The sequence below is a fragment of the Antennarius striatus genome, chromosome 3 (assembly GCF_040054535.1).
Source record: "Antennarius striatus isolate MH-2024 chromosome 3, ASM4005453v1, whole genome shotgun sequence".
Classification (NCBI taxonomy): domain Eukaryota; kingdom Metazoa; phylum Chordata; class Actinopteri; order Lophiiformes; family Antennariidae; genus Antennarius; species Antennarius striatus.
Genome location: NC_090778.1, coordinates 8,906,794 through 8,924,839, shown reverse-complemented (window position 1 = coordinate 8,924,839; position 18,046 = coordinate 8,906,794). Strand labels below are relative to the sequence as shown.

The window sequence follows — 18,046 nt, the reverse complement described above, 5'->3', positions numbered from 1 at the left end:
TCTATCTATCTATCTATCTATCTATCTATATTTGCAAGCGACAATATGGTTTCACGCAAGAGAAGAGTACCACGGATGCATTTTTTGCTTTGAGATGTTGATAGAGAAGTACAGAGAAGGTCAGAAGGGCTACATTGTGTTTTTGTAGATCTAGAGAAAGTCTATGACCCAGAGAGGAACTGTGATACTGTATGAGGAAGTCTGGAGTGTCAGAGAAGTACATTATATAATACAGGATGTTTATGAAGGTAGCAGATCAGCACTGAGGTGTGATGAAGGTGTGAAAGAGGAATTCAAGGTAAAGGTAGGACTGATCAGGGATCAGCTCTGAGCCCCTACCTTTTTGTGATGGTGATGGATAGGCTGACAGGTGACGTTAAACTGGAATCGCCATGGACCATTATGTTAGCATATGATATTGTGATCTGCAGTGAAAGCTGGGAGCAGCTGGAGGAACAGTTAGAAATGTGGCATCATGCATTGGAGAGGAGAGGAATGAAGATTGGCTGAAGTAAAACAGAATATTTGTGCATAAATGAGAACAGTAGAGAAGGAAGAGTGAGGCTACAGAGTGAAGAATTAGCAAAAGTGGATGACTTTACTTTTATTATTATAAGTTATAAACGTTTAAACAGATTTCTCAAAAATTGATTTAATGTGGATTTACTTTAAAGGTTGAATCTACTAACTTCTGGGCAGTTCTGGTCACATCTGGTGAACTTGACGCATCTCTTTGGGTTTGCTCAGTTACTACCAGACATCTTGTAGCCTGTGTTGAAACAGCGCCACCATGTGGCATAAATTAGCGTCGCGTCTCAGAGGTTTTAGCTATCTTCATGGACGCATATACGTAACTTCTATGGCGCGACACTTTTGCTTATTTGTTTCTTTTGTATATAATATAAAATGAAATGGATTGTTATCTGGGAAATGACGCGAGTTATTTAAAACATAAATCTCTGCTCTTTTATTTATCTGCTCTTTTATTTTATTTTATTTTAAAAATTAAAAAATAATATTTCAGAAATACTAAAACATTTGGGCTTCTTTATTCTGATTATGAAAAAGGAGGTAAATTCTCCCACAACTCTTAATTGACCTGGTAGTGAGTCAGTTAGTCAGTGATAGCCACATTTGTTACCATTTTTCCCAAATACTATACATACAAATACTGTACTCTAGTATGATTAGATAAGATCATCTCAAACACTTTTCCTTTTTATGTCAATATGCTTGTTTCTGGAAAACGTCAGGCACAAGTTCAGCCAACAGAGAGCAGCAGAGTCCTTAAGGAAATGGTTCTATTTATAAAGAATATCTTGCATAGGGTACGAGATATTGTGTTACACAGCTGTCTATCAATCCGACACTTTTGCTCATTTATTTCTTTTTTTACATAATTTAGAATTAAATGGATTGTTAACGGGTAAATGACCCAAATTATATAAAATATGAACCTCTGCTCTTTTATTTCAGAAATACTAAAACATTTGGACTTCTTTATTCTGATTATGAAAAAGGAGGTAAATCCTCTCACATCATAAGTGACCATGAATATGTCAGAGTTTGTTTAAACATATGCAGTATTTTTTTTATGCAGGTATCTATCTTTTTGTCTGTCTACCTGCCTCTTTTTTTTGGACGTGGCCTGAATGAGGTTGTAAATCCTGTGATTCATCGACAAAGTTCACTTTTTGTTTGATGACACCCATCTTATTACCTGACTATCCCCAAACCTCCCATTAACAAGTTTAAAAACACCACAGCCCACTTATAAAACGGTACCTTTATCTAAGGAACACAACAACGTGTAACTCATTGTGTTGTAGTACCATGAGATGCTGACGTCATTGATTAGATGATAGACCCTCACCTCTCACCTGCATTTGTCTGATGCTTTAGGTTAAAGTGCTGCTTGAAATGTTTGTTGAAACAGACGTGTCTCTGACATGGGTTATCGTCGAACATCTGCTGTGTGACGCAAAAAAATCACGAGTAACGACAAAAACAGTTCTACCAGCATGTTTTTGTTCACTTTGGACTTTAGCTGGTGTTAATGGACTGCTGAGTTTTCAACCCACAGAAGTGACCATGAACATTTCAGATCTCTGTGTAACCTTAATCAGCAAAAGTTACACTATAAGCAAAGTCACAACAACCTCAAAAGTGACTACATGAGACCAGTATTGGAAAGGAAACATGTACATTTACATAGAATTAGGTTTTTTCCGCTGTTCAGACAATGACAAATTTTTGGGGAGTTGGAGTACAACCTTAGACGTCACATGTACTAGACCTTGTCCTTTGTTGATACCCACAGTTTTGGTAATATGACTCCTGAGACTAGAGGTTGTTTCTAAAACCTCCTTTGACAACGTGGAAAAGAAGCCGTGATGGAAAATCCGATGTTATTTTTAACGTTTGCTGAAAAGAGTGACCATTAACAATTCCTTGAGAGTTGTACTGCAGGCAGATTATTGCTTGTGTATATGTGCGTGTGTGTATGCATATGCAGTATTTTTTTAGCATGTGTGTGTGTGTGTGTGTCTGTATGTAAACTCAGACAGGATCAGCTGACGGCCTCGGGGTTTAAGTGGTGGATCTTGGCATTCTCACAGTGCCTCTTTTGGATTCTGGCACTATTCATTTATCCTTGTGTTTTTCCACAGACTTCATCCCCACGTCTCTCTCAAGGGAGGTTTACAGAACAGAATCAGATCTTATTGCTGTGCAGTCAGTGGTCAAGATTATGCAATACTGAAGCAGCAGTCAAAAGAACATTCAAGCAAACAAAATAAAATGTGCAGAATAAGCAGAAAATAACTATTTAGCTTTATAAATTTATTTAAATATAAAAGACATAGTATGCAAATTTTAAGCAAACAAAGCTTGTGAAAGGATTTAAGGGATGGACCACTTTTCTTATTTCTTTGTTTCCCTGATTGATGGGCCTAATTTGTTGTAGACTATTTGTATATGCACAGTAAAACTGAAACTTTAGGCTTAGGTATTTAGGTATTTAAGATTAAAATACATTTTTGATGCAACACTGCAAATGCATTTTTGTATCCCTAAAATTTTAGCTTTTCATTCTATTAATTGCTGACTATAATTTCATGAACTACATGCACACATGGAACCTCTGTTATCCTTGCACAGAAACAAGCCTTACATATATTACAGAGACAATCAGTTACTGATGGTACTTCTATTGACAGAACTCTTAACATAATGATATGACCACACTTTTAAATGTGTGTGTCCTATACAAGATACAAAGAAAATCCAAAAGCTGCCTATTTTCTGTATATCTTGTTATAGATGCCATTACACTTATGCTTTTGTAATTACAGTCTTTTTTTGGTAAGGTCATTTAATGTTTTGCTGTCTCGCATATCTTACTGCTGTTATGTTTAATTTACAAAAAAAGCAATACAAGCAACATTCATAAATTATACATTTTCATGCTTGCTCTGTATTTCACATGTTCATATTTCATAATAAAATTCAATTTTCCTTTTTCGCTGTTTTTGTGTCATGCAGTTGTTGGTCAAAGTTGATAAAATATAGAATCAAATAAACAAATCCTTAGTAATTGTTTCAGGAACTGCGGTTTTATCACTTTTTTTTACTATTCGATCACGCTGTAAATGTTTCCGTTTACAGTAGCTTGACCTTTCTCGACCCTTTATTTGGAGTGGACCATTTTGGGCTATTTTGAGCCATAACCCGCCTTTCAGCAGAGGAGTCCGCTCAAGTCGCGGTTTGAATGAAACGAAATACGGGATTGGTCAATATTTAACAAGGTGACTAAAAAGGAAACATGATTGGTTTAACAAGAAGAGCGCGGGGTCGAGCACTGCCGATCCCTTCAATGGGCAGTTTTAGAGATTGGTGTTAAAAAAGATGTCATTCGGAGGCGGGATCCTTTGATCAACCAATGACGTGTAGCTATTCCTCGAATGGGCGTGACCTCTTGCCATTTACAAGCCGGCGTTTTCTTTACCGGCATTTCAGTGTTAAACGGTTTGAAAGAGGCACGTTGGTGTCTTATTTATTTATTTATTGTAGTTTCTTTTAAAGTATCCTGATCCAGATATGCTCGGTCTGTGCCTTTACGTGCCGGTGTCAAACTCCGACCCAATTGAAGTGGAATATTTTGAGTCTAACGGACTTCCAACCGAATTGAAATCTCTCTTTAACAAATTGAGTTTGTTCCTGCCGTCCCAGGAGTTTTCCACTTACCAAAAATGGCGAAAGGTAAGGGGAAATAATCTCAATTGTGAATTGGTGTGACTGTAAATGTAAATATATATTGTGTTAAGCTGTTACATTAACCTCCTTTCTTAAATCCAAGTAATTTAATCGCCGCGAAATCCCTTCTTTCCGGTCGCCGGGTGTATTAGCGTGCTACTAGAAGCCTTACGACAAGGCCCCGAAGTAGACCTGTCGGTCGAGCCGCTCCGATAGCCTCCCGATTCATTTCACATAAGTACTTACATTTTTGATATTTGTGAGATTTTTTAATAACAAATCCTAATGATGCTTTAACATTATTTTATGTTTTATTTTTTGGTCTGTTCAATTGTCTTGAATTGCACCCGGACTGAACCGGCGTTGTTCGTGCCGGTTTCTTTCGGTTAGCCGAGAAAATCCACCCAGAAAGGAACTCAGTCAGACACGCGCTGTACCGCCGCTCACCACCACGGCTCCTCTTCCGCATTTCTGGTTATTGAATAGGTCTTAATTTATCGTAATTTAAAAAATATATTTTACAGTACTGGTGAACTGAACCTCAATTATTTTTTTTCCCACTTTTTGTTAAAATGTTCCTCAAAAAGCTTCTGAAGTCCCTTGGAATCTGACCCATTAGTGCTATCTATGTCAGAAATATCACTTCTGCATTGAGTTTCACATGAAATGACGCTAGTCTAAAAGTATTCAGCAAACTTGCATTTTGCAGAACAAGTTTAGTTATTGTGTTATGTAACGAAGTAATCAGGCTGGTTTCACACTGGAATGACTGTCCTTACTCATCAGGAGCAGGGCGGTGCGAGCACACACCGACACACCAGACATACTGTTTGGTACAGGAATAGTTTAATGTGAATTCTTAAACCATCTGATACTATATTGCCATTTTGAACCATGCTGCAGGTCACATTGGTGCACTTGTGCAGGTAGTTTTCTTTATTTTTATGGGAGGTACAAGTGACATTAGAATGTTCTGCAATCGGTCACTATCTGGTTACAGTCATATGCCTACACTGTGGTGGAGAGGGTCAGGTATCTGTGCTGGCCAACAGGCTGGGCGACTGCCCAAGTCCTCGCCTTCTTTTAGCCCAGGGGTTCATTACAGGCTTAAAGCTGCTGGCAGGTCAAACAGCACAGTGGTAGTACCTAATTCCACTTCCTCCCTGGCCCTGGAGAAATGTACGTCATACAAGAATACCATACCAATGTCCACAGCTCAGCAAATGGGTCATGAGTCTGTCCTCTGATCCCATGTAACAAGTTCAAGGAGAACATCGGCCTTTGGACGTACGATATGTTGAAGCACTAGAATGTCTGTGGGGGGTTACGTAACTTGCTATTAAAACTGGTTTCTCCAAATTATGCAAAGCAATCACAACACCATGCTGTTTATTTGCCCATCTTCCCACAAACATCATTATCTCAAATTTGATTTCCCCTCCTAGCTTTATTTATTTATTTTTCTGTGTATTTGTGTTTTCAGAAAACCTTAAAGCAAGAAGAAAGTGGGTCAAACATACAGCTGGAGTTTGAGGAGTTTGTTCACTATCTGCAAGACTATGAGAAAGACCTGAAGCTTGTGGTGAAAAGCGTCGACAGTAAGACTGCAGGTATGAAGCTGTTGAATGTTTCACTTTTTTTTTGTTTCCTTTCTTTCATTTGATAAATATATTTCAAAGTGTGATATATATTACAAATTGTGTTTCCTTTTAAGGCCGCATTGATCTGAAGGAGTTCATGCAGTCTCTTCGGGACCTCGGTGTCCATATTTCTACACAGCATGCTGAAAAAGCACTCAAAAGGTAAACCATTTACTCATTTCATTCCCTGCCATATTTGGTTGTTGGATTAATGGACCCAAAATCTTACTTTTCTTTTTTTCTTTTTTCAAGCATGGATACAAATGGAATAATAACAATTAACAGTAAAGACTGGAGCAACCATCCAATGACGGAGAACACTGATAACATTCCTGAGATCATTCTATACTGGAAACACTCCACGGTTAGTGGATCATTTGAAAATTCCACTGTTAACACTTCAGAAACATTTCATGTCCTGTTTTAACCAGTTTTGTCTCGCTGTGAAACAAATGAGAGGTTTGTCCCCTCCCCCTTAGTTCTGGAAAAAAATGGTCACTGCAAAGTAGATTACAGCAGTTCAGTGCTCAGTTACTATGAATCGTGCGTCAGCATGTCAGATTTTAGACCGTAAATGATTCCGTAATCCCACTCTGGCAGGATTAAATGTTAGGTATTTGTCTGTCTGGTAGTTACGTAAAAGAAGCAGCAAGTGAACTGAAGCAGACTGAACTAAGGACAGGACAGCTTAAGCAGGAGGATGGAGCCAGTTTGGGAGTTGTACAAGTTATTTCAATGCCTCGCCACCTCGCAAGTCTGACCTGGCTAGAGTTAGAGACACCACGTCGAAGAAACAAACTGCCTCCAAATTACTGAATCAAGAACTGCAGAGTCAGTGTTAACTGATTTTGATGTTTGATATTTAATATTGTGTGGTTGCAGTTTTTAATTCAAGTCGATCAAACCCAGGTGTCCCCAAAAGGTCCTGACACTGTCCATCATGATAATAAATTGACAGTTTTGACCAAGTCTATAAACTGGAACAATGATTAAACAGTAGCCTTCCCAGAAAGTCATGCAAATTTTAAAGTATTTCAAAACACTGTTAAAAGAGGTGTTTGACAAAGCAGTAGGTTTAGATATCAGGTGGTAGTCTGTCCTTGTTCTGCTCCTGACCTAGATCGTTGTGAAACATTTTTCCTCTGCCTTGCACATTTTGCCCTTTTGAAGTCTGAGTCATAATAAGCCTTCATTAGCAGAGCAGTACAGCCTGTCCATAATTTACCACTAGAATCAGTTACATGGTGACCCGCATTGTCATATCTGCAAACCAGTCTTTATGGGGTTTTTTTTTAACTGTTGGTCAAAGAACGGTCATGAAGACAAAACAAGTTTCCCTCAATACATTCATCTAGTCTTCACTCAATGTTTATAATCTAATGGTTTTATGTGTTGCAGATCATCGATGTGGGTGAGAACCTTATGGTACCTGATGAGTTCACTCTAGAGGAGAAGCTTACTGGCATGTGGTGGAGACACCTGGTCTCAGGAGGAGTAGCTGGATCCATTTCTAGGACCTGCACCGCCCCCCTTGACAGACTCAAAGTCATGATGCAGGTAAGACCATGAAAAAAGTATGGAGAAATGACAATGGCTGGGCCTTTTTGGGGGGAGAGTGAGAACTGAGAAATGTGTGAAAGAAGTTATTTTCAGCGAAGATGCGCCCATCACTGATAAGACCTCATCCAGCTGCTCCCAGTTACATAATGTAGATCATTCTACTGTTGTTTAGTTCTTATTTGAAATGGGGATTTATGCTGCAGAAATCACATTCAGAATATAATTGTGTTAACTGACTGTTATTCAGACCATAGTGACATTATTTAATCTAGAAGGAACTTGGAGGGAATTTTTCAGGAGAAGGTTACTTGAGTCATAACCAGGTTAATGATCGATAGACTATGAGTTGAGTGAGAATGGGGGGGGGGCAGGGTTATACCGCTGACAAATCAGAGCTTGTGTGTGACGGTCACACCTTCCACATCGTAATCGTCAGTCTTTTGACTGTGACGATTACGTGTAGGTCTAAGTTCAGATTCAGGATCTGTGTCAATGAACCCAATTTGCGTCAGTTGCCAGGTTGAAAGTCAACATTTCAACAATGTCGTCGACTTTACCCCTAATGGTTGGCAATGTACGCTCTATTTCCCAATTAAGTAATTGAACTGGCCTTGATTTAAAAAAAAAATTTTTTAGGTTCATTCCTTGTCATTGCAGACAGAAATTGAGAATTATTCTATTAAGTATTTATATCTCATCAACTTAATCTTCCTTCTCAGGTGTATGGATCCCAAACCAACAAGATGTACATTATGACTGGGTTGATGCAGATGATCAAAGAGGGTGGTATGAAGTCGCTGTGGCGAGGCAATGGTGTAAACGTCATCAAAATCGCCCCCGAGACAGCCCTCAAGTTCATGGCATATGAGCAGGTACAACAAAGTGAATCTTGAGCTCAGATTCGAATGAAATATTTATGACACTTGGTACTAATTCATCTATGGTTTTTGTCTCTCCAGATTAAACGTTTAATTGGCAGTGATAATGAGACTCTCTGTGTCTTTGAAAGATTCATTGCTGGATCTCTGGCTGGAGTCATAGCTCAGAGCACCATCTACCCCATGGAGGTGACTATTGGATAGAAAGCTTCTTATAATTGAAAATAAATCCATATGACGATGTCACCATAAATTCTGGACTTTGCAGCCAAATAAAATGTTGTCTCTGGCAAATCTTCTCCCAGGTCCTGAAAACTCGTCTTGCACTGAGAACGACTGGGCAGTATTCTGGGATCTCTGACTGCGCCAAGCAAATTTTTAGGAGGGAAGGTCTCGCAGCATTTTATAAAGGCTACATCCCCAATATGTTGGGCATAATCCCCTATGCAGGCATTGACCTAGCCGTGTACGAGGTGAGCCATTACCACCACACAAAACCCTTTTTTTAAACATTTCTTACTTTCTTTGGTCTTACCAGTTTCTGCTTTTATCATCCTGTAATAATCCTGATTCATAACATTCTCTGATCGTCCCCTTCTAGTCAGTGACAATAATAATGTACTTGGCTTTCAAGTCCGGACATTCAATTTTTTCTGACTTAACTGTGTCCTGATAAAATTCAAGCGTCCTAGCAAGCATTCTGTATTTGTTCAAGCAATGTTTAAATGTCAGTCATGTCAAGATTTTATGTTGGAACATGTTACATCAGCAATGAAAAATGGAACCAAACTTGTTTGAGGTAGATGACACAGCCTGAAAGACCAAGAAACATGACGCTGAGGAAGAACAGTAGTGCAGGTATATCTGCTGAGTAATGCTTTAAACTGATCTCCTGCTTTCCCCTCAGACTCTGAAGAACTGCTACCTGCAGCACTATGGCAACAACAATAACACCGCCCCTGGAGTGGTTGTCATGCTGGCCTGTGGTACTGTGTCCAGCACCTGTGGTCAGCTCGCTAGTTATCCTTTGGCTCTGATCCGCACCCGTATGCAAGCTCAAGGTGAGGCTTCAGCCGGTGACACACCGAGCCCCACGTCACTTTACCGCAGTAAAGTGAGTACATTGAGTTGTAACCTTGTCCTTTTTGTCTTTCCAGCTGCGACTGGGAGCAACAAACAGGTCACAATGACTGGTCTTTTCAAGCAGATCTGGCAGAAAGAGGGTCCCACTGGGCTTTACAGAGGCCTGGCCCCCAACTTCCTCAAAGTCATCCCTGCTGTCAGCATCAGCTATGTGGTGTATGAACACATGAAGACGCAGCTTGGAGTAACATCACGCTGAAACTCAATCAATCATTGTCACATAACTTCAAAGGTAGAATGTGATAACTTCAAAGGTAGAATGTGACAACAAGTACACCAATATCTCATCACCTACCGCGCTCCTGGGACATTACTTGCAGAGACCTTTTGGTCCTGGGGGTTCATGACAGCCTCATTCTGTGAATGTCTGCTGGGCTGAAGGGAGAATGAAAGTCTTGAATGCAAAGGTGTGGAGGATATGGACTCTGTGAGCTCAGAATGTTGGTGTGTGACTTCTGCTATTGTGTCAAGACTGAAATATGAATCATAGGATTGTGACTCAAGGACCAAATGTTTATTTTTATGTTTGCTCCACCTGTGTCAAGCTTTTGTACCTGAACGGAGGTTCAACTTCAATGTTGGCACGACATTGCAGGCATTAATAAGTAAGACATGCATTACCAGCCTTCTGATTTTAAATAAATCGCATACAGAAAAGTTTTTACGTGGTAGAAACGGCAGTGTGTTTTCTACCAATAGGAAGAGGTTGAATGGAAGGATTTTGCACATGTAAGTCTGATTTCTCTCCTCCCTTGTCCTGAATGAGTGATTTATAGAGTATTTATTTCCATCAATTCTGTATTTATTTTTATTGTCTAGAATACTGAGGAGTAAGGCTACGGGTGACTTGGATGAATGGACAAATATGCACCTGATAGTTTTAAAATGCTATATTCAGGAAGGGTAAACACACCAGGCAACAGCCTTAATATGTGGCTTTCGAACACTAAATGAAGTTGTCTGGTGAAATGCTGGGAGAAGGAATTTGTTGCCACCAGTCAAAGTGGCTGAAAATAACTGTGCAAACAGCTTCTGTTCGTATCTAATGACTGTAGGTGAGGTTTTGTCCTTACAGTATACGTCTCAGGTTGATGGGCAAATTGTTGTTTAATTCAGAAGTCTTACAGGGTTTTTCACTTGAACATTTATACTAAGGAAAAGACTGCTTGAAAAAAGATGAGTGGCATCGTGCACTTTAATCAATGCTGCAACAGTCTAAATGTTATAGCAATGCAGGTATTAACTTGTAATTCATTTGTAAAGAATGTACTTTAGTATTGTTTTTAATGGACCATTTTGATGCAAATAAATGCAAAATCTTGTAATATTCAGCCTCAGGTGTCTCTTTTGTACTTTACAGTAAATTGATGAGCGTTTCTGTCTTGTACTGCACACAGTAGGTCATTCAGCATTAGATATGACATATAGGAATTCTTGTTCGTAATGCTAACTATTTGAACTGTCCAAAGATTTCAGTGAAAGTTATCACACATCTTCCTTGTTCTTAAGAGAAACTACGATATAGTGGGAATTGTTTGTCTCTTGTCAGCGTTGCGCAGAAAACTACATGAGAGATTTTGACCACACTTGATGGCAGGGTTGGGCATGTGTCAGGGAAGAACTTCTTACACATGTTTCTTCAGCATTTTAGTCAGTTATGCAAGGCCTATGTCACACATTACCATGAATATGAGTGGAAGGTGGGGTATGCTGCATAGACAAAACATGTCTCCACAATATCAGTAACTTCTGTTGCTTTGCTGGTATTTCAGTCACAGCCCAGAACAGTGACTCCAGTAAGTCAGTTACTGTAGACTTGGAGTTATTAGGTTAATGGCTTAAGCAATTTGGATTATAGTAGTGCTTAGTTAAATGATTATGGTTGGTGGGTATTGGTAGGGAGATGTGCTTTACAACTTTCAACTTTAATGATGTACAAACCTTCACAACCATCCATCAAGAAGATTTGTGGGTTATATAACAGGTTAGAAACATTCCTTCTACCTAAGTTGTTTCACAATAATAATAGTGCAGACACTTACATAATGGTGTTACATGGATGCTATATTTTGACTAAAGATGTGTGCCTTTTAACTGCAGTGAAAGTTACCGTACTGCAAACCCAACCATTGCTCCAGGACAGCAGCAGCTATAGAATAGCAGTTATGCAACATAGGTACAGTACGTAAGGTGGTTAACGTGTGGGAACTTGTACAATAACCACTCGCGTTTGTGTATTTCGTCCTTCGCAGGCTTCCGTACCAAAACAAGGAAGTGATGGCACTAGAAAGGAACGATAGATGGTGGATTTGGCAATATAGTACCTTCCTTGGTTACAGGACCCTTTAACGTATATCTACATATGACGGTGTTTGTTTTGTGTTAATAAGGTCCACTCTTCGACCTATTTTGTTGAATCCTATAGCTGACGAGACTAAGTAGTTAGCGTTAGCTAGTTAGCAACTGTGCTAATGAATGGCCCGCAACATGTTTGGGGCTGGATTTGTGGTTCGGGCCACACACACCCTGCTCACATGGGTCGTGACCCTCGCACTGTTCTTGCACAACACCGGTAAGTATGTTCGAAACTGAACGACTTTCTACTTGTTTAACGGTAAAAAATTAGCAGCGAGGGTAAGCTTACGTACCGGAACCACTGAAGTACCCCTGAACCTGAACACATCATATTGGACACAGTCCCTGTCCAGCCTCATGTCCTCCGACCCGTGAACGCATTCCTTGATTGTTAGTCAAAGTCATCAAGTACTGTACTGTATTGATTAAGTCCCTTGCAGCAATTGATTTTCTAACAATCACGCATTTTCCATAATCATTAAATGCCAACAGGGCTAATATTCCATACTTCAATGGAATGAATGAAACCTCTTAAGGGAGATATTTTACCAATTAGAATGAAGATGAAGTCGGTTTGGAGACCGATTGTTATTGTTATATGACGAAATATTCTCTGATTATCTCAATGTAATACAGTATTGGGATAAAACGTGTTTCATTATGAATATCTCTGGCCTGATGCCCTTCATTATGATTAAACATACCTTTCTGTAATTTTAATTGACTATCTTGTGTGTTGTACTAATATTTCATAGATGCACCAATAATTCCATCCAAAATGCATAAGGTCCAGTTTAGTTATGGGTAATTATCTGTTTTTACAGATTTGCGAAAATGTGAGGAGCAAGGAGAGCTGCTGCTGCCAGTACTGTTCTTTCTGCTTGTTGTGCTGTCAGTGTTTTTATACTTTATGGTTTCTTTAATGGACCCTGGCTTTATCCTCACTGATTCTGTCAAGGTGAGTATAACCAACAAAAACCTTCAGTGAGTAAAAACTGTATTTATCTTTATTGCATTGGAGTGGTTACTTTTCAGCAGGCAACTCGCAGGGCTCTCTTTTCAAATTTTTCCAGTGGTTCTTTAAACTGAATGTTGTTGCAGTGATAGTGCAACTTGGACAAGACTACTAGATAAAACACTCATCACATCATGTGGCTTCAAGTTTGTTGAAGTTGATTTTCTTTGTGATTAATACTGACAAAACTCAAGCTGCTAAGAGGGGAGAAATTAATTTAGAAATGTTTATTATGCAATAGAAAATGGACAGCAGTGAGGTAATTATTTGTTTAATAATATGAGGACACAGAGGTAGTGCTTTGAGTCAAAGTCACCTTTTTTTGTGTGTACATGTGTGACCCATATCAGTTTTTATTGGGCAGGGTGGTCCGTGTTCAGATGAGGACATGGAGTCGATGATTCCTCAGTCTTCAACCCCTCGACTGCGCCGCTGTGGATACTGCTTGCTGCAGGTAGCCAGTTGTTATCACCTGTCATGATTCACTCAGTGTTTGTTTTGTGTTGATTATATTTGAGCATGTGATTCTGTTTCCAATGCAACACAGTTTATTTTGTCAATGTCTTTTTTAACATGTTCACACACACTATATATGCAGGTGATAAAATTATAAATAAAAAAAATTAAAATTAAAGGAAAATATATACAAGTGACGTGTCTGGTATTTTCTTGATGTCATATATTTGGAGAAAACTCATCAGATATCATGTTCCCAGTGGTGTAACCTCTTGGAACATTATGTTGCAGGACAACTGAAATCAGTGCAATCAGTCAGCCTGTAAAGGTGTTATAAAAAGTGTATCTAATTTACATTTAAACTATTTATATGGCAAGTATTATCTAATGTAAAGTTTTTGAATGTTTATATTGTACTTGCTAGAATGTCGTGTTAGTTTAATCTTACTTTTAACTCAAGGTCAATCACGTCCCAGGGTTTTCAGTCATCTGACTAATAGTGATGTAATTATTCATTTATCTTGCATCAGCTCTGTACAGCTGTGTACTCAGAACTGAAAATACTTGTATCTATAAACGTAAATACAGTACAATATAACACGTGTAAACATGACCATGGGTATATTTTCATTCTCTGTCTTTATCCATTGCATAGTGTACAATTGAATATTATTCATATGTTCCTTCTAAAATATCATTCTTCACTAAACGGGCTGGCACAGATACAAATTGTGTTAAATCAGTACAGTTGGAGACTCGAGAAGAAAAAAAAAGGAATTTTTTGCAGTTAGAATGGGCCTCTCTCTGTCTTTTCAAGCAGCAGCCAATGAGAGCGAAGCACTGCCAGACATGTAAACGCTGCGTTCGTCGTTTCGACCACCACTGCCCCTGGATCGAGAACTGTGTAGGAGAAAGGAACCACCGCTGGTTCATCGTCTATCTGCTGGTGCAGCTGCTGGCTCTGCTGTGGGCTCTTCAAATCGCTCTGTACGTTTGTTGAACACATCTGTGACCTTTAAGATAAACTTCTTGAAGTGATCAAGAATTTGCACCCATTGCATTCTGTTTAGTCGTGATTAAGTTAACAGATATCACATGGTGACAGTATAATATACGTACTCTGTTTTGCAGGTTTATCTGACTGCAGAGCCTTAGGAAACAAATGAGATTTGGAATAGACTGACCCCTGTTAACATTTGGCTTTGATACAATCAGTGTCTGATTTCCCACATCTTAGAGTTTGATTTCGTTACAAACACATACCTCATGGAGGTGAGAAATTCACTGATTGGATCAAACATCAATGAGTGAGGCCAGAGAATTACAAAAGAACCGTATGTTACATCTAGTAGACAGGGGGAATGGCTTTAGGCCCCTTAAATGGGATCCCATGAGAATTCTGATAATTTTAGGAGGTTTTGAGATGATTAACAGTGGAGGACTTGATTAAAAATGTATTAAGTTTTCCGCTTAAGATTTTGTTGCCCCTTGCTTCTTTAAATTTACTCATGTAATCTAATTTACTCAGAAAATGTTATTCAAATCAATCAAGGAATAAGTTACTGGTTGGAGGCATTGTTTCATTTTGAGGAGTACAAGGAAAAATGTTGGGAACAGTTAGTCTTAGTAACAAGAAATAAACATATACAAAAGATTTTTGATTAAATGAGCATTATTAGTGTAATTTTTCAATTGTGACTCTGCAGCCAAGTCTGTCAATTCTGGGGGAAAATGTAGGTCAGATGAGTATTTCAGGTTTGAACTTCAAAGGTTCATTTGACCAACAGCTAAGTAAAGATAAATTATTTGCACATAACAGAGTTTGTCTGTAGAGTTTACTCAAATTCTTACCCTAATGTTTAATGATTTAGTTATAAAAAAAAAACCTGCCCTCAGTGTTGCTCTTGGATGTTTAATTTTATGTACTTATGATCCCCAAAGGGAAATTAAAACTGATTCTTTTGAGGTTGAGAGACGATTACCCTCTCCTGAAATTAGTCCAACCAGAAATATTATTTCTATTTATCGGAAAGCTGCCATACTTTTTAAAAATTATTTATTTTTCTTGGCAAGTTGATCTATTTCTGTGCCATAATTTAGAATCTGTCAATATACTTAGAATCATTTGCTAAGATTCAATGCTAAAACAAAAACTGAAAATTTAAGACATAGCCGTCAGCATTCTTGTGTTCATTTTTCAGCTCTGGAATCTCTCCCAGCGACACGTGGGGGCTGTGGTTCAGAGTGAATGGCTTCCTGCTGGCTGCACTGGCTGTTGTTGCCGTCTTCTCTGTGGTGGTGCTGCTCCTGCTGGGCTGCCATCTCTACCTGGTCTCCATCAACTGCACCACCTGGGAGTTCATGTCTCGTCACAGGATCTCATACCTGAAGAACTGCGGAATCGAGGAGAACCCTTTTGACCGGGGAGTTTTCTGCAATCTGTGGGATTTCTTCTGTATCTGCAGGACGGTGGTGTGGGAGCAAATGTACCACAAAAACACCACAAATTCATTCTGACCTCCAGCCAGATGGCACATCACCACCCACACAGGAGTCTGACGCCATCAGCGGAGGGAAATCATCTCTCAACCTCTAAAGCATCAGTTGTAAATTGGACTCTAAAATCGTGCTTTAAAAAGCATTTTACAGCTTTTGGGCACTACACAATGTTTTGTTAATATTTGACCTGATTTGAAGTCTAGTATATCTAGTCAGTAGTTTTACATATCTCTTTTGAATTGTGGTTTTTCCCATACTTAATTTTATTCCACTCATAAAACGTTTTGGTTCCCTCTCAGGATCAATTGTAGTTGTTGTGAGCATCCTTTGACTCTTCACCCACCTTAAATGTGATAAGCTGATCACTAAACACTTATAAACTAACTACTGTCACCAACAGTTGTACTTGTGATTCAGTGCTAATTAAAAATGTTATTCTAATTTACTAAACCAACACTCTGATGGAGAATAAGATAAACAGATCTGATAAACAACAACATATAAATATTATACAGCACTGACCAACATGTCACCCTGCTAAAGTACATTAGCATTTAGCTTACCCTTACAGAAGCACTACTGCAGTCTTGGTTTCATGTAATGTTGGCAAATGTCTTTTTTTTCTTGTTTTGTTTTATTTTTTTAACTTTTGCTGTTAAACTAACATGAACATGACAATCATTTTCCATCTGATTTGTTGAAGAAAACCACTGCCTGACTGAAGCACAGGTCTCAGGTCTGGACTCAACTAATTCTTCTGTAAATGTTTTTCTTCTCACAGTAGTGACACAATGGTACTACAGGATTTGCTGTCATGCCATTTTCAATTGTAAGTTTTGTACCTTTGGTTTTAAAGTTAAATTTAATCGTGAAATAAGAGCCAACTTTTGACGATTTTTAATGTGTTTGTTGTTTTTGTATTTATTGACATAAAGAGTATATTAAAACATTGATGATATGGATGTTGTTTATAGTGAACACCTTTACAGACTGACATTCTTAATCAGGATGCTTCATATACACACATAAAAACAGTACGGACACATAATGTAATATTCAGCAGCATAAACTCGAGGTGCTACAGCAACTACATAAATGCTGGTTACGTGTTACTAATAGCTGATAATCCCATCCAGGTGGAGCATCAGTGGTAGACTCAGGGACACTTCTGCATGACATTCGGCCTCAGATGCACGTACCGACTTGTCAGGAGAAACAAATATGTAAACATTCACGTTGCCTTAAATTTTGGGACAGCAATTTAATTCCATGTTGCAGATTAAACACAATTCTTTCAAATCAAGCACACCCAACAACCTGCTCGTCTTGCAGCTCTTTGGGCGTTACAGTACATAGTTGGATTGTGGCCAACAGATCCTCCAGCTTTCTGAATGCGTCTGGCTGCAGATTGTTGAAACAGTGTTATAAGTTAAAAATGAATTAGATTACCAGGACTTTTGGGTGTACTCTGACAAAATCAAGGCATATATCTCTTAGCTTTATCCCTTGTGTCCCCATCTTTTATTGCACTGACAATTATAAAGCTCAGTATCACAGAATATGATTTACTAAATTCAAAATACACATTTTCCTTACTATTATGGCTATATTAGTATCTATGGCTTTTTAAATATCAATAGCAAGTACAGGGTTTTTAATGCACATGTTCACCAGTGCCATGCACTTCTATAGTCTAACAGAAAACGTTTGTTTCATGAGGACTGATGTAAAAACACAAGTCTCTGCTACAAGGGGATGACTTGAGAAATACATGAAACATTTCCTTGTTGGACTTTTCTTTTTAAAAAGACTCATAACCTCAAACTGGGTTAGCTTGTTTCTTTTGTTCGTTCAAAGGCAGTGGGCAAAGCCTCTCACAGTGATGCATAGAAACGGCAGCACATGAGGTACTTCTGAGGGATAAAGGTTGTAAATAAAGAAAAGCAAAGGCCACAAAGCAATGTGAAGACATATTCATATTATTAGTAGTGGCACCTTGACAGGAGAATTACATTTGTAAAACATATTTATAAGATCAATCGTAGTTAATCCCACTATATAATTTAACAATTAGCACACAGGTTTTCAGATTAGCCTGCCATCATCATATTGTGTGTTAACTTCAGCAGTGGATTTCATAAGGAGCTGGCTAAACTGGATATACAAAAATATTCAGCTAGCTCTATCATTTGGGTTGATGTTCCTCTTTTTGTCACATTGTGCCTTTGTGAATTATCCAAAATCTC

At 38.6% G+C, this 18,046-nt stretch overlaps 2 protein-coding genes across 3 annotated transcripts; both read left to right on the top strand.

Annotated features, from left to right (window-relative positions):
• Positions 1-4,030: 4,030 nt before the first annotated feature.
• Positions 4,031-10,802, top strand: slc25a25a (solute carrier family 25 member 25a). Its single transcript, XM_068311398.1, has 10 exons — positions 4,031-4,260; positions 5,738-5,864; positions 5,969-6,056; positions 6,147-6,258; positions 7,293-7,451; positions 8,174-8,326; positions 8,414-8,521; positions 8,638-8,805; positions 9,240-9,393; positions 9,490-10,802. Exons 1-10 carry the CDS (start codon positions 4,099-4,101, stop codon positions 9,672-9,674), a joined length of 1,416 nt encoding a protein of 471 aa, XP_068167499.1. The 5' UTR covers positions 4,031-4,098; the 3' UTR covers positions 9,675-10,802.
• A 257-nt stretch (positions 10,803-11,059) lies between these two features.
• Positions 11,060-18,007, top strand: zdhhc12a (zinc finger DHHC-type palmitoyltransferase 12a). 2 transcript variants are annotated; one of them, XM_068310598.1, is made up of 5 exons: positions 11,060-12,047; positions 12,655-12,788; positions 13,210-13,299; positions 14,119-14,288; positions 15,503-18,007. In XM_068310598.1, the coding sequence occupies exons 1-5, from the start codon at positions 11,951-11,953 to the stop codon at positions 15,816-15,818; spliced, it is 807 nt and encodes a 268-aa protein (XP_068166699.1). In that variant the 5' UTR covers positions 11,060-11,950; the 3' UTR covers positions 15,819-18,007. The 2 variants fall into 2 exon arrangements, with proteins under 2 accessions (XP_068166699.1, XP_068166700.1); XM_068310599.1 differs by having other exon boundaries at positions 11,068-12,047; positions 14,122-14,288.
• Positions 18,008-18,046: the final 39 nt, after the last annotated feature.